This window comes from Rhinatrema bivittatum, chromosome 5, assembly GCF_901001135.1.
Source record: "Rhinatrema bivittatum chromosome 5, aRhiBiv1.1, whole genome shotgun sequence".
In the NCBI taxonomy this organism is placed as follows: Eukaryota; Metazoa; Chordata; class Amphibia; order Gymnophiona; family Rhinatrematidae; genus Rhinatrema; species Rhinatrema bivittatum.
Window position 1 is genome coordinate 74,401,962 of NC_042619.1, and position 13,759 is coordinate 74,415,720.

Genomic DNA, 13,759 nt, shown 5'->3' on the forward strand with positions numbered 1-13,759 from the left:
GCTGGCGGTCGAAGTTTCGCCTCATCTGCAAGACGTGGAGTATTCCCCACATGGACTGGAGGGCCACAGGCCACGTGGACTGGTTGGCCACAGGCCATAATTTATTTATTTATTTATTTAAAACTTTTATATACCGACGTTCAAATGGATATCACATCGGTTTACATTATAACAGGGGTAACAATTAACATCAGTAGGAGGAAAATAATAGTTACATCTAACAAGGTAAATTCCAAGGAACGGGATGTCGAAAAAGAGAAGCAGAGTTTAGTGAGGGATAGAGTTAACGTTAAGAGAGAAAGAAAGAAAGCAACTATATTACATTACTGCCACATTATAATACGGTACAGTAGTAGAGTATTATATAACATTATCTGAAGGTATATTACATTATGTTACATTGTAAATTACAGACTTTAATACAGAGCTATGTTGACCAGGGATGCTACGATTAGGTGAATGTCTGTTTGAACAACCAGGTCTTCAACTTTTTTTTGAAGGTTGTTGTGCTCTGCTCTAGACGTAAGTCAGGGGGCATTGAGTTCCATAGAGATGGTCCTGCTATGGAAAAGGCTCTCTCTCGGGTGGAGGCGAGCTGTGAAAGTTTGTGGGAAGGGGTTGACAGAGTTCCTAAATAAATGGATCTGGTTGGTCTCTTGGGGGAGTGATATTGGAGTGAATCATTTAGCCAAATCATCTCTTTATTGTGTAGAGTTTTATGGATAATTGTTAGGCATTTATGTTGGATTCTGGCAGGGATTGGAAGCCAATGAAGTTCTTTGAGTATTGGAGTTATGTGGTCCGATCTGCGTGAGTTTGTGAGGATTCTAGCTGCTGCATTTTGTAGCATCTGCAGCGGTTTGATTGTGGTTGAAGGTAGACCCAAGAGTAGGGCGTTACAATAATCTAACTTTGTGAATATGGTGGCTTGGAGGACTGTTCGGAAGTCACTAAAGTGAAGGAGGGGTCTTAGTTTCTTCAGTATGTGAAGTTTAAAGAAGCAGTCCCTTGTTATATTAGAAATGTGTATATGTGTATATATAGAAATGTGTATATGTGTATATATAGAAATGTGTATATGTGTATATATAGAAATGTGTATATGTGTATATATAGAAATATATAGAAATGTGTATATTAGAAATGCGAAGGCTCCACGATTCTTCAGTCGGCGCCGAGGAAGAGCAGCAGAAGGAGTCGACGCCTTGGTGCTTCCCTGACCGACGGATGTCCGGCTGTACGTCTTTCCTCTGTGGCCGATGTTCGGCACGATTATGCGCCGCATAGATTTGCACCCGTTCAACGTGTTCAACGTGATCATGGGGGCTCCGGCATGGTCTCACCGTCCGTGGTCCGCGGACCTTGTTCAGTTTGTCGGTGGCGGCTCCCATGCGTCCCATCCGTCTCCAGAGATTCGCGGGGCTCCTCCGTCAGGGCCCCGTCTGTTGGGAGGATGAGAATCCCTTCTGTCTCGCGGCCTGGCGTTTGAGAGGAATCGGCTAAACGGGGAAGGTTACTCTGCCGCGCTGGTGGCTATGCTGCTGAGGTTCCGGGCAGCAGTCTCCATCCTTGGCGTACGTCCGGGCCTGGGTAGTCTTTGCGGTAAGGTGCGTGTAGCGGGGTGTGGATTCCACTGCCGCTTCGGTATCTGATGTTCTGGCTTCTCCAGGCTGGTCTGGCCAAAGGCTTGGCATGCAGTTCCCGGCGGGTCCGCGCTTGGTTGCTTGCGGGTCCGGATGTTTTCCCGTTTTCTCTGGGGGGCCAAGCTTCTCCGTCCGCCATTGCGTTTTCCAATTCGGTTCTTTCCACCTGGTGCTCGGCACCGTTTGCACCCTTGAAGCGCACAACTCTTCCGGATCTCTCTTTGACGACGGTATTTTGGTGACGCTTGCCTCGGCGCGGCGCTTTTCTGAGTTGCAGGCTCTCTCCTGTAGAGTACCGTTTTGTGTCTTTCTGATTCGGGGGTATTCTTGTGTCCGATCCCTACCTTTCTCCTTCAGGTCGTTTCGTCTTTTCATCGGCATCAGTCAGTGGGGCTGCCCGCTTTGCGGACGGGAGCTCCTCTGATCCTCCAGCGAGGGACTTCAAGGGACTTGTTGTGCGGAGTTCCCTTCCACGCTACCGATGGCAGATCTTTTGTTTTCCTTTTCGGGTCCAAAGAAAGGGGCCGCAGCATCCCGCAAGACGATTGTCTGTTGGCAAACAAGGAACCATTGGTTCGGCATACCTTGTGCGGGAGGAAAACCTATTCCTGGGGGCCTCAGGGCTCACTCGACACGGTCTCAAGTGGCGTCTTGGGCGGAATTTTCACAGGTGTCGCCTCAAGCGATTTGCAGGGCGGCTACCTGGAAGTCGTTACATACCTTCATTACACATTGCCGATCGGATGTTCGGGCTACTGATTGCGGGGGTTTTGGAGAGAGGGTACTCCGAGCGGGACTCTCTGCTTCCCACCCTCGGTAATTTAGCTCTGGTACATCCCAGGTGTCCTGGACTGATCCTGGTACGTACAGGGAAAGGAAAATTAGTTTCTTACCTGATAATTTTCGTTCCTGTAGTACCAAGGATCAGTCCAGGATCCCGCCCGCAGTGCTGCGCTGTTATAACGGAGAGTCCGCTCATTGTTGTCTTCAGTACACTGACCCCTTGTACTTCGCTCTCTTGGTTTGGAGAGTCTGGTTCCTGTGGGGGTGTTGGAGTTATTTTCGTTTACCTGACGAGTTTGTATGGTTAGCTATGTTGTATTATGGCTTTTCTACTTTGACATTCGTATGACTGAGGGGCTGTGACTGGCACAGGGGCATATATGGCTCCGCCCACAAGTTTTAGTCTGTCTCCATCTACTGGTGCGGAGTCACAACCCAGGTGTCCTGGACTGATCCTTGGTACTACAGGAACGAAAATTATCAGGTAAGAAACTAATTTTCCTTTGTAAGGGTATTTTGGTTGTAAACTTTAAATTATTTATAAGGATTTGGTTGGAATAAATTTAAATTATTTTTTTCATATGCTTAATTATATCCCAGAACTAACCTTTCTTTGAATGTATTGTAAGATATTGGGATAGTGCTTGATATGGATGTTATGATGTGGAGGCATGAGACTTAGGCATGTTACTAGAATACAGGTCTGATGGGTAGCACCAGACTATTAAGTTGTGCTTGAATGATCCTGTTCTGTGATTTTAAATTAGTTTTTTTCATATGTTTCTGAATTTTGATGTATTTCTTGTTTTACGTCAACACAGGTTTCTTCAGAAATATATCCAGAAAGAAATAGAAAGTCTTAAATTAGCAAAAGCCAATGTATCCAGTGCTACACAAGCTTCCAGACACAAAAAGATGCAAGAGCTCAGCAGTTTGGTCAAGTATTTTATCAGATGTGCCAATCAAAGTTAGTGCTATGTGGATATTTTTATACAGAAAGTGTGATGAATTATTGAGACATATGCAAGAAGCACATTTCATTTTGTAACATCATGCGAGCGTTATATAAATGCCAAATAGGAAAACTTGATAAGATTTCCCTTAACATTTTATTTCCTGACTGGGAGAAGGGGGCAGGCTGTGCTCCCTAGACCCAAGGGACTGCATCTTTTTATAGACAGAGTTCCAGCTCTCGGAGAGAATCTCAGATTAGTAGTAGGGTAAATCCACTTCCAATATTGCATTTTGCTATTTAGCCTCTGTACATATTACCTAAGGGGTGGATTTTCAGAGCTCTGCTCGCCTAAATCCGCCCAAATCCGGGCGGATTTAGGCGAGCAGGGCCCTGCGCGCCGGTGAGCCTATTTTACATAGGCCTACCGGCGCGCGCAGAGCCCCGGGACTCGCGTAAGTCCCGGGGTTCTCCGAGGGGGGCGTGTCGGGGGGCGGGCCCGGTCATCGCGGCGTTTAGGGGACGTGTCGGCAGCGTTTTGGGGGTGGGTACGGGGGCGTGGCTACGGCCCGGGGCGGTCCGGGGGCGTGGCCGCACCCTCCGTACCCGCCCCTAGGTCGCGTCCCGGCGCACAAGAGGCCCGCTGGCGCGCGGGGATTTACGCCTCCCAGAGGGAGGCGTAAATCCCCCGACAAAGGTAAGGGGGGGGCTTAGACAGGGCCGGGTGGGTGGGTTAGGTAGGGGAAGGGAGGGGAAGGTGAGGGGAGGGCAAAAGGAAGTTCCCTCCGAGGCCGCTCCGATTTCGGAGCGGCCTCGGAGGGATTTTAGTAGATACGCGCGGCTCCGCGCGTATCTACTAAAATCCAGCTTACTTTTGCTTGCGCCTGATGCGCCAGCAAAAGTAGGCCAATTCGCGCTATTTGAAAATCTACCCCTAACTTTGTACAGCGGCGCTTCTCTGCAGATATTTGGACACAAGAATATTTACAAATAATTTAGTTGAGGCAAATATACATTTGCATGTCCTTGGGAGATACAGACTGCCAGACCTTCAATACAGAGAAAGCTCTACAGCCTGTGTCTCCCAGTATCTTGTAAAAAGCTATATTATATAGATTCAAACTGCTAAATGCTTGTGACGAGGATCACTTACGTAATATGACAGTGTAATAAGCTGACCTTCTCTAGCCTGAGAAATCTCCTTCCACCTGAAGGTCCCTTTGTTTAGCATTGCTTTGATGTGCTCTGTTTCTTCTGAACTTCTTTATTCTGTCGATAGATCAATCATTTCATCTCCAAGGGGCAGGGAGAAACTCTGATTTCAGTTGGAGTCTCTTGGAGCCAGATAAGCAAAAGAATGCAGTTTCAGCCATCTGCCATCGATTACCTCCTGACCTTTAATTATAGGCTTTGCAGAGCCTACAGGTCTTCCAGATATCTTCCAAATTCTTGAGTCTGAGGTCAGTGAAAGGTTCACTGTATACCAGCAGGTTCAGTTAAGGCAGACAGCAAAGGACTCTGGGACAAGCTGAGTGAGCCAAAGGCCTGAACCAGTCTTATGTTAGCTGCCATATATCACCTCTCATCAGTCTCTCATATGTTACAAAATGCCCTGCATGGGTACCTGCATGACTATGCAATTGGATGGTGCAAGTGTGCCCCGCCTGAACGATTGATTGCTGAAAGGCACAGCTAAGGGAAATGTCCTGGAATTGAGCAAATCCTTCTGGGTATTTGTGTGGACAAAGTTAGTTAATAATTTTCCAAATTCCAATCTGAGGCTGCTGTCTTGATTAGGATTTCTAAAACATTCTGCTAGTTTAGGTTCAGGCAAAAGCTCTTCTCCTGCATAAAGTGTTAACTTAATGATATCCGCTGCAGAGAGGATAAGAACAAATCAGCCGATGTTGGCAAGAGACATGTCATGTAGTCCTTATGGAATCAACTACATTATCTTATAACGCATCTTCTCAGTTGAAAAATTCAATAGAAAATAATAGGCAATAAGATGTTGATAGATTCCAGCCACTCAGCGTCTCCGGTGTAGCATCTGTATCAATAGCCAAGAGGTGCTCCGTCCTGGTGGCTGATTACTTCCAGATGTTTCTGGTAAAAGGTTGCTGTGTCTATGGATGTCTCATTCTGGATTGGGAGCTGATATAGAAGAGCATCATATAGACTAGAGGGTCTCAGGTCCACTTAGGAGAAATGTCTCTGATGAAAATAACTTTGAGTTAAGGGCAGTAAGGTTCACTCTAAAAACTTCAGGATTCAGTTGGCTGAAGAATTGGTCCTTGTCCAACTAGACATTCAAGTTCTCACAGGACAAGCAGGATGTTGGTCCTCACTTATGGGTGACATCATCAGGATGGAGCCCAATCACAGAATACTTTTGTCAAAGTTTCTAGAACTTTGACTGGCACCGATGGAACCGAGAGCACTGGTGGGTCCGGTGCCTTCCAGTCCTTATCAAAAAGGTCAATCCAGGCAGACTCTGCCTCAAAAGTCTCAGCCAGCTTCTCAGCCTGGACCATAGTCAGGGGTTTGGCTCCTTCCTAGAGAGTGTAAGCCAACCTCCTCTTTCATCCATACCGGTCGGCGGTTGGCTTTGCCACTTCAACAGTGTTTGGCATACAGTCACCACAGACCATTGGGTACGTGCAGTAGTCACTCAGGGTTACCACCTACATTTCCTGACTGTTCCAGCGGACTCTCCACCTCAGCTGACGGGGACGTCCGACCACTCTCCCTTGCTCAAACAGGAGGTCTCATCCCTCCTCAAATCCCGAGCAATAGAATCAGTGCCCCTCACCCAGCAGGGGCAAGGGTTTTATTCCCAGTATTTTCTAATACCAAAAAAGTCAGGTGGCGTACGCCTGATACTGGACCTCCGCACCCTAAACACATTTTTACAGAGAGAAAAATTTAAAATGGTAACATTGGGCTCTACTTCCTCTTCTACAAAGAGGACATTGGCTATGCTCTCTAGATCTCCAAGACGCTTACACACATCTCAATTACTCTGTCATCGCACATACCTGCAATTTCTGGTCGGCCCTCGTCACTTCCAGTACCTTGTACTACCATTCGGCCTAGCGTCCGCTCCACGAGTATTCACCAAGTGCCTGGTGGTGGTCACAGCCTTCCTCAGGAATCAGGGTGTGCATGTCTACCCTTTTCTCGACGATTGGTTGATAAGGGCTGCGACTCAGCAGGGCGCACTAGCCTCCCTGCGTCTCACTATCCACACCCTGATCTCCTTAGGGTTTCTAATCAACTATCCCAAATCCAAGATAGTTCCATCCCAAACCCTATCCTTTATAGGTGCCAACCTAAGCACTATACAGGCAAAAGCCTCCCTCCCCCAGGATCGCGCTTTCACCATAGCATCTCTGGCGTATCACCTACAGACTCGAGTATCTTCAATTGCTCGTCACTTCCTCGTATTGCTGGGTCACATGGCGTCCTCTGTGCATGTCACTCCGATGGCTCGCCTAGCCATGAGAGTGATGCAGTGGACCTTAAAATACCAGTGGATTCAAGTTTGTCAGCCAATGTCCAACATTATCCAGGTCACCAAACAGCTTCGTCTGTCACTAGCCTGGTGGATACACCACTCCAATCTCATTCAAGGCCTTCCATTTCAGGCTCCAGAACCTCAAATTACCTTAACAACATGCATCCAACCTCTGGTGGGGTGCACATGTAGGCGATCTGCAGATTCAGGGAACCTGGTCTCCAGAGGAAGCCAAACACCAAATAAATTTCCTGGAGCTACGGGCGATCAGATATGCCCTCAAGGCTTTTCAGGATTGCCTATCAAACAAAGCCATCCTGATTCAAACGGGCAATCAGGTTGCGATGTGGTACATCGGAATGGACTCCTACCTCCTGTGTCAGGAAGCTGCACAGATATGGGCATGGGGCCTTTCCCGGTCGATGTACCTCAAAGCAACCTATTTGCCGGGAGTGGACAATCTTTTGGCGGACAGGCTGAGTCGCACTTTCCATCCGCACGAGTGGTTTCTCAACCCCACGATAGCAGACACGATATTCCAACGCTGGGGTTACCCTCGGATAGACCTCCTTGCGTCGGTCCCCAACACAAAATAGACAACGTCTGCTCTCTCATTCGCAGTCACCATCGCAACCAAGAGATGCCTTCACCCTCTCCTGGGCCAGCGGTCTCCTTTATGCGTACCCTCCGCTTCCTCTCAATTCAAAGACTCTCGTGATGCTCTGGCAAGACAAGGGATTAATGATCCTGATAGTTCCCCACTGGCCATGCCAGGTGTGGTTTCCAGTCCTCCAGGACCTATCAGTATGCTGGCACATTCCTCTGGGGGAGGATCCTATTCTAATAACTCAGAACGAAGGGTACCTGCATCACCCCAACCTCTCGGCTCTATCTCTGACAGCCTGTATGTTGAAAGGTTAATACTCCAACCTCTTAACCTTTCAGAGTCTGTATCCCGAGTCCTGGTGGCTTCACGAAAGCCTTCAACGAGAAGGTCTTATTGCTCTAAATGGAAGAGGTTTACGGTCTGTTGTACTTACATGTCCATAGACCCCTTCACTTGTTCCATTGCGAGATTCCTAGACTATTTCTGGCACATGTCTTCCTCTATCAGAGTGCATGTTAGTGCAGTATCTGCATACCATAAGGGTATCGGAGATGTCTCCATTTCAACACAACCCTTAGTATCACGTTTCATGAGAGGTTTGCTCCATTTTAAAACCTCCACTGCGCCCTCCTGCCCCTGCTTGGGACCTTAATGTGGTTTTGGGACGGCTCATGAAACCTCCGTTTGAGCCCCTCCACTCCTGTGATCTCCACTATCTCACCTGGAAGGTAGTTTTTCTTCTTGCGATCCCGTCCGCTCGCAGAGTTAGTGAATTACAGGCATTAGTTACCTACCCGCCTTACACTAAAATTCTGCATGACAGGGTAGTGCTCCACACTCGCCCTAAATTTTTGCTGAAGGTAGTGTCGGAATTTCATATTAACCAATCTATTATCTTACCTACCTTTTTTCCCAGACCCTGTTCGAACCTAGGAGAACAGACTCTGCATTCTTTGGACTGCAAACGTGCTCTAGCTTTCTATTTGGACCACACGTCTGCCCACAGGAAATCCACTCAATTGCTTGTTTCTTTTGATACCATCAAATTGGGAAATCCTGTGGGAAAGCAGACCCTCTCCTCCTGGTTGGTGGAATGCATTTCTTTTTGCTACCAGCAAGCAGGCATTCCGCTACAAGACCGTGTAGCACACTCTGTCAGGGCCATGGCGACATCAGTAGCGCACCTCCATTTGGTACCACTTGCTGATATTTGTAAGGCTGCTATCTGGAGTTCTCTCCATACTTTCGCAGCCCATTATTGCTTAGATAAGGCTGGCACACAGGATTCTATCTTTGGCCAGTCCATTCTACGCAACTTGTTTTCAGTTTAACTTCCCAACATCCTTCCACAGACCCGTTCAGGATGCCCTCCTAACCAAATTTTCACCCCTGTTGTTGTGCCTGTTGCACGTCTTTGGGTGCATTTGGTGCTTTGCTCGGGCATCCTCAGCTCGGTACTCACCCATATGTGAGGACTACCATCCTTCTTGTTCTGTGAGAAAGCAGAGTTGCTTACCTTTAACAGGTGTTCTCACGAAACCCACCTGCCACACCGCGGAGTTGGTTTTGTTTACGTTTTCTTATTTTATTTTTTGCACGTACCTTTTACTATAAGACGAGACTAAAGGGGGATCTCTGCTAGATGCAGGGTCAGTGCATTGCTGGACATGCCCAGTAGGTGCCAGTCAAAGTTCTAGAAACTATGACAAAAGTGTTCCATGATTGGGCTCCATCCTGATGATGTCACCCATATGTGAGGACTAACATCCTGCTGTCCTGTGAGGACACCTGTTACAGGTAAGCAACTCTGCTTTCCTATCTTCTATGTCAGTGAACAGGGAGAAAAGGAATTGTATCTGGTTGACATGGAGACTGTCCTTGTGGACAGTCTGTCAAGTCCTGGAACCCCTGAAATGGTCCTTGGACAGGAGAGCTGTAGCCTAGATATTGTACAGGCGTGCACATTCATGATAGTTTTAGTTCCATTTCCTCTAACAGGGAAATCTCTGAACTTCTGTTAGAGCAAAGGGGAGCATGGCGACTAGTCTCAGATACCTTTGGTCTAAAATGGAGTTAAGGCTTTCATGTACTCATCTTCCAGTTCTTTTTGTTGCAAGGTTTATGGAAACTCAGAAAAAGCGGGGGAATCATAATCTTCATAGTTCCCAATGGGCAGAGACTGTTTTGATTCCCACTCCTTCGGAAAGATGCATTGGGATCCTATCAGGTTGGGAGATCCCAGTCACTGATTAATAGGATCAGGGACTACTACACAGGCTTTTGTCCTTTTTTCCGATCTTACACGGAAGCTGCTTGAACCCTTTCTACATGTTTCTGAGTCAGTTTGATATCTGATGCATTTAAGGTTCACTTAGGTGAAATTAGTGCTTTTTCCATTATGTAGAAGGTAAATCTGTCTTCATAAAATTTTGTGTTGTATGTTTTTCTGTGGGGCTGGTGAAGCACCCGGGGGAATCCAGTGAACATAAGTTGGTAGAAGACAAGCCCAGGGGAAAGGGGAAACATTTTCCAAATAAGCAAAAGTACCAGGAGGCCAGATGCCATCAGCCAGGTAAAGGATTCTTTTTACAGCAACAAAGATCTACTAGACTGCAATCTTTTTGGGCAACCCGTAAGTTTGTTAGTGAAAACTCTGGATGTGACTTCTGAGCTACTAAGGGATCACCATGATACATACTTTGTCCATGCTTTGATTGTGAGGGTATTGGAGGGCGATTGACTGTCTTCTAAAAGGAGTTGACCAAGTTAACAGACCAATGGTTCCTCTTGGTCATAAAAGATAGTTATATCTTAGAATTTGCACGCACAGTTCGTGAGGCCTTGCGTATCCAGTGGCAAGATGGCTCTAGTCCAAACTATGTTGGCGCATCTCCGGAAGCTGGAGGCCGTAGTTCATGTTCCCCGAGAAGAATGGAGGCAGAGCAGATATTCCATCTACTTCATAGTCCCAAAAAAAGAGGACACCTATCATCCTATCTTGGACCTCAAGAAGGTGAATGAATTTCTTCAGGTGCCCTGTTTTTAGATGGAGACTCTGGTCGGTTATCGCAATGGTCGGGAAAGGGGAGTTCTTCCTGTCTCTCGATCTCACAGAGCTTTCCTAGCATGTAGCCAGATGGATTTAGGACCAGTGGGTTATGTGCTCTTCTGCCAGCAGATGGGAGACTGAGTCAAATTTCAAAGCTGATGTCACCCTAGATATACCCCTGTAGTGACATCAGCTCCTCAATATCTCTCTCCATCTCCTAGCAGATGCGGACGCTATCCCAACACTAGCACAGTGTTAGAGAAATTGCAGCATAGAGAAGAAATTCTTACCTTCACTTTAAAGAGGATCGAGCCCCACTCTCCTGCGGTGATACCTAAGGGTCTCTCCCCCAGTTGAGAATTCCTGAGGTGATTTTCGATATCCCTCAGGGGTGTTCCTTGGTCCAGTAACCAGCTCCTGGCATGGACTTAGCCACTAGAGCGGCTGAGAGGCAGCGGGTGCATAACCGAGCGCAGCGGTGAAGGTTAAGCCCTCTCCCCCCGCAGCTGGAGACCGTCCCTGTACGTGGCTGGTAAGCGCAGAGACTAGGTAAGCAAGAAACTTTAACTTAAGGTCTCCAGGCTTGGAGTGCCTTTCCGACTCAGTTTTCCATCTAGCGAGGTAAAGGGGAGCATCGATCGTGTTGAGCAGCCTTGGTTGGGCTAGGCCCCTGTCCGGTGCAGGGGTCCAGATATGTGGAGACCCTCGGCGGCACCATCTTATGTGCGGGAGGCTTCGGCGCCATCTTCCCTCCTCTGCCGTCAGTACGCGCGGGGCAGGCCAGACGGTCAATGCACCTAACCTGCGTGTCGCTAAACTAGCCGCGCACATAACTACACGCAAACCTACATGCGCATAACCGAGCATATCGAGGCACATTACCTGTGTGTCTATACACAGAAGCAATGGCACTGGCGGCAAAGAAGCTCAGAAGGCACTCCCTTTGCACAGCCTGCCACATTAGAGCTGCACAGCCTGAACTGGAGTCCTGTCTGTGTCGTCATTGCAAAGAAGCCCAGGGGGACCAAAGCCTGGTCCTTCAAAGTCGGAGAATGGGTTGGGAACTACTCCATACGACAGCACCCTGGACCTATGCAACTCCGAAATGGTGTCTTCTCCACAAGAAAGCTTTTCAGTGGCCCCCTATTCCAACTCCTCCTGGGGCTAATATGGACCCAGGGGCCTTCTCCTGGTTGGAATATTTCCAGGGATTGCAAGCCTTCGTTCAGGCGCAGTCAGCCCCGGCGGCGACCCGGGTGGAACCCCAGCCGGGAGCACCTGACCCCCCCCCCCCCCCCCCCCCCGCCCATCCTCAGGTGCCTCGAGACATGCGTCTCCTCACAAGAATTTCCCTGACAGGGACCCAGATACCTCAGATGATGATAGTGGCTCACTGGAGGAAGGGGAAATCCCTCCAGGCCAGGAACCAATGAGAACCATGCTTTGCTTCTTCTACAGGGATGAATTACCAGCCCTTGTCTCCCAGACTCTGTAGACTCTGGATTCCAGGCACGGACCCTATGGCAGAACCGAAGAAGAACCTTATCTTGGTGTCCCTTCGTAAGACCTCATGCTATTTCCCAATGATGGTGTGGGATTCCCCAGAGGCAAACTTTAAAGGAGATCGGGCCTTGGAAGCCTTGTACCCTTTGGAACCAGCAAGCAAGGAACACCTGCATTTCCCAAAAGTGGGCGCCATGGCCTGTGCCGTCTCCGAAGTGAACAACCATTCCCGTTGAGGGAGGGGCAGCATTGAAGGATACTCAAGATAGACGATTAGAATCTATTCTTAAGCAAGCCTTCGACACAACAGCAATGACACTGTAGATCCCTTCCTGTTGCGCGCTGGTGGCACGCTCCTGCTTGCTTCTCTCGAGAGAGGCAGATAATTCCTGAACGTATGCCGGAGAAGCGATTTGAATCTGCCGCAGCCTTCCTGACGGACGCAAGCTCAGACCTGGTGCATACCTTAGCAAGAGGAGTAGCCTCAATAGTGGCGGCCAGAAGGCAGTTATGGTTGCGGAACTGGTCTGCAGACGCAGCTTCTAAGGCGAATCTCACAAGAATGCCTTTTAAGGGATCTCTCCTGTTCGGAAGCGAAATAGAGAAATTAGTCAGTAAGTGGGGCGAATCTCCAGTGCCTCGGCTATTGGAAGACAGAGGGAAAAGATCCCAGCGTCGTCCTCCCAGAAGAACTAGGGGCAGAAGCTCCCAACGTTTTCGACCCTACAGGAATTTGTCGTTCCAGGTACCTCGTCCCTCCGGGAGGTCCCAGTCCTTTTGGAACCGGCAAACCAAGAGAGGAACAGGTCCGGGGGCAGGCTCAAACCGAGCTCCCCAATGAGAATGGGCCGACCCATCCACAGGAAGAGAAAATAGGTGGTTGACTTTCCCTCTTCTACCAATGATGGGTTGAAATAACGTCTGACAAAAGGGACTAAACATTATTCAAGAAGGTTACTCTCTGGAGTTTCACAGCATCCCTCGGAACAAATTTATGATATCACCCTACCACTCCTACATCAAGAGACTGGCAGTGGAATCTACTGTGACAACTACTCAGCCTGAAGGCTGTAACTCCGGTACCTACACCCCAGCAAAATATGGGGCGTTATTCCATCTATTTTATTGTTCCCAAGAAAGAGAGATCATTCCGACCCATCTTGGACCTCAAGAACGTCAACTGTTATTTGCGGATACTACACTTCCGCATGGAGACTCTCCGCTCAGTAATATGGCAGTACAACCGGGAGAGTTCCTAACCTCCCTGGACCTCGCCGAAGCATACCTCTATATCCCAGTCCATCAAGACCACCATTACCAGTTCTGAGCACTACCCTTCGCCTGGCAAACGCCCCCAGAACATTCTCCAAAATTATGGTGGTCAGGAAGGAAGGGATATTGGTACACCCTTACTTGGACGACTGGCTCATCAGGGTGACAATCAGAGTCATGAACCTATTGCAGGAACTCGGTTGGGTCGTGAACATGGTCAAGAGCAGTCTGCAGCCCTCTCAGTCTTTAGAGTACCTGGGGGCCTGTTTCGACACCAAACAGAACAAGGTCTTCCTCCCTCCCCCGAGGAGGAGAAAGCTGATGGAGCAATTATGACGATTTATGACCAGTATGCGCCCCAAGGTCTGGGACTGTCTTCAAGTCCTCGGGCTCATGGCATCAACCCTGGAGGTCGTTCCATGGGCAAGGGCTC

At 48.5% G+C, this 13,759-nt stretch overlaps 1 protein-coding gene across 1 annotated transcript in view; it reads left to right on the top strand.

The window, feature by feature from the left end:
• Window positions 1-13,759, top strand: part of ATM (ATM serine/threonine kinase) — a 586,955-nt gene that overhangs the window by 18,848 nt on the left and 554,348 nt on the right. The window contains exon 4 of the mRNA XM_029602465.1: window positions 3,248-3,393. Coding sequence (XP_029458325.1) covers window positions 3,248-3,393 — 146 coding nt within the window. The remainder of the gene's footprint in view (window positions 1-3,247; window positions 3,394-13,759) is intronic.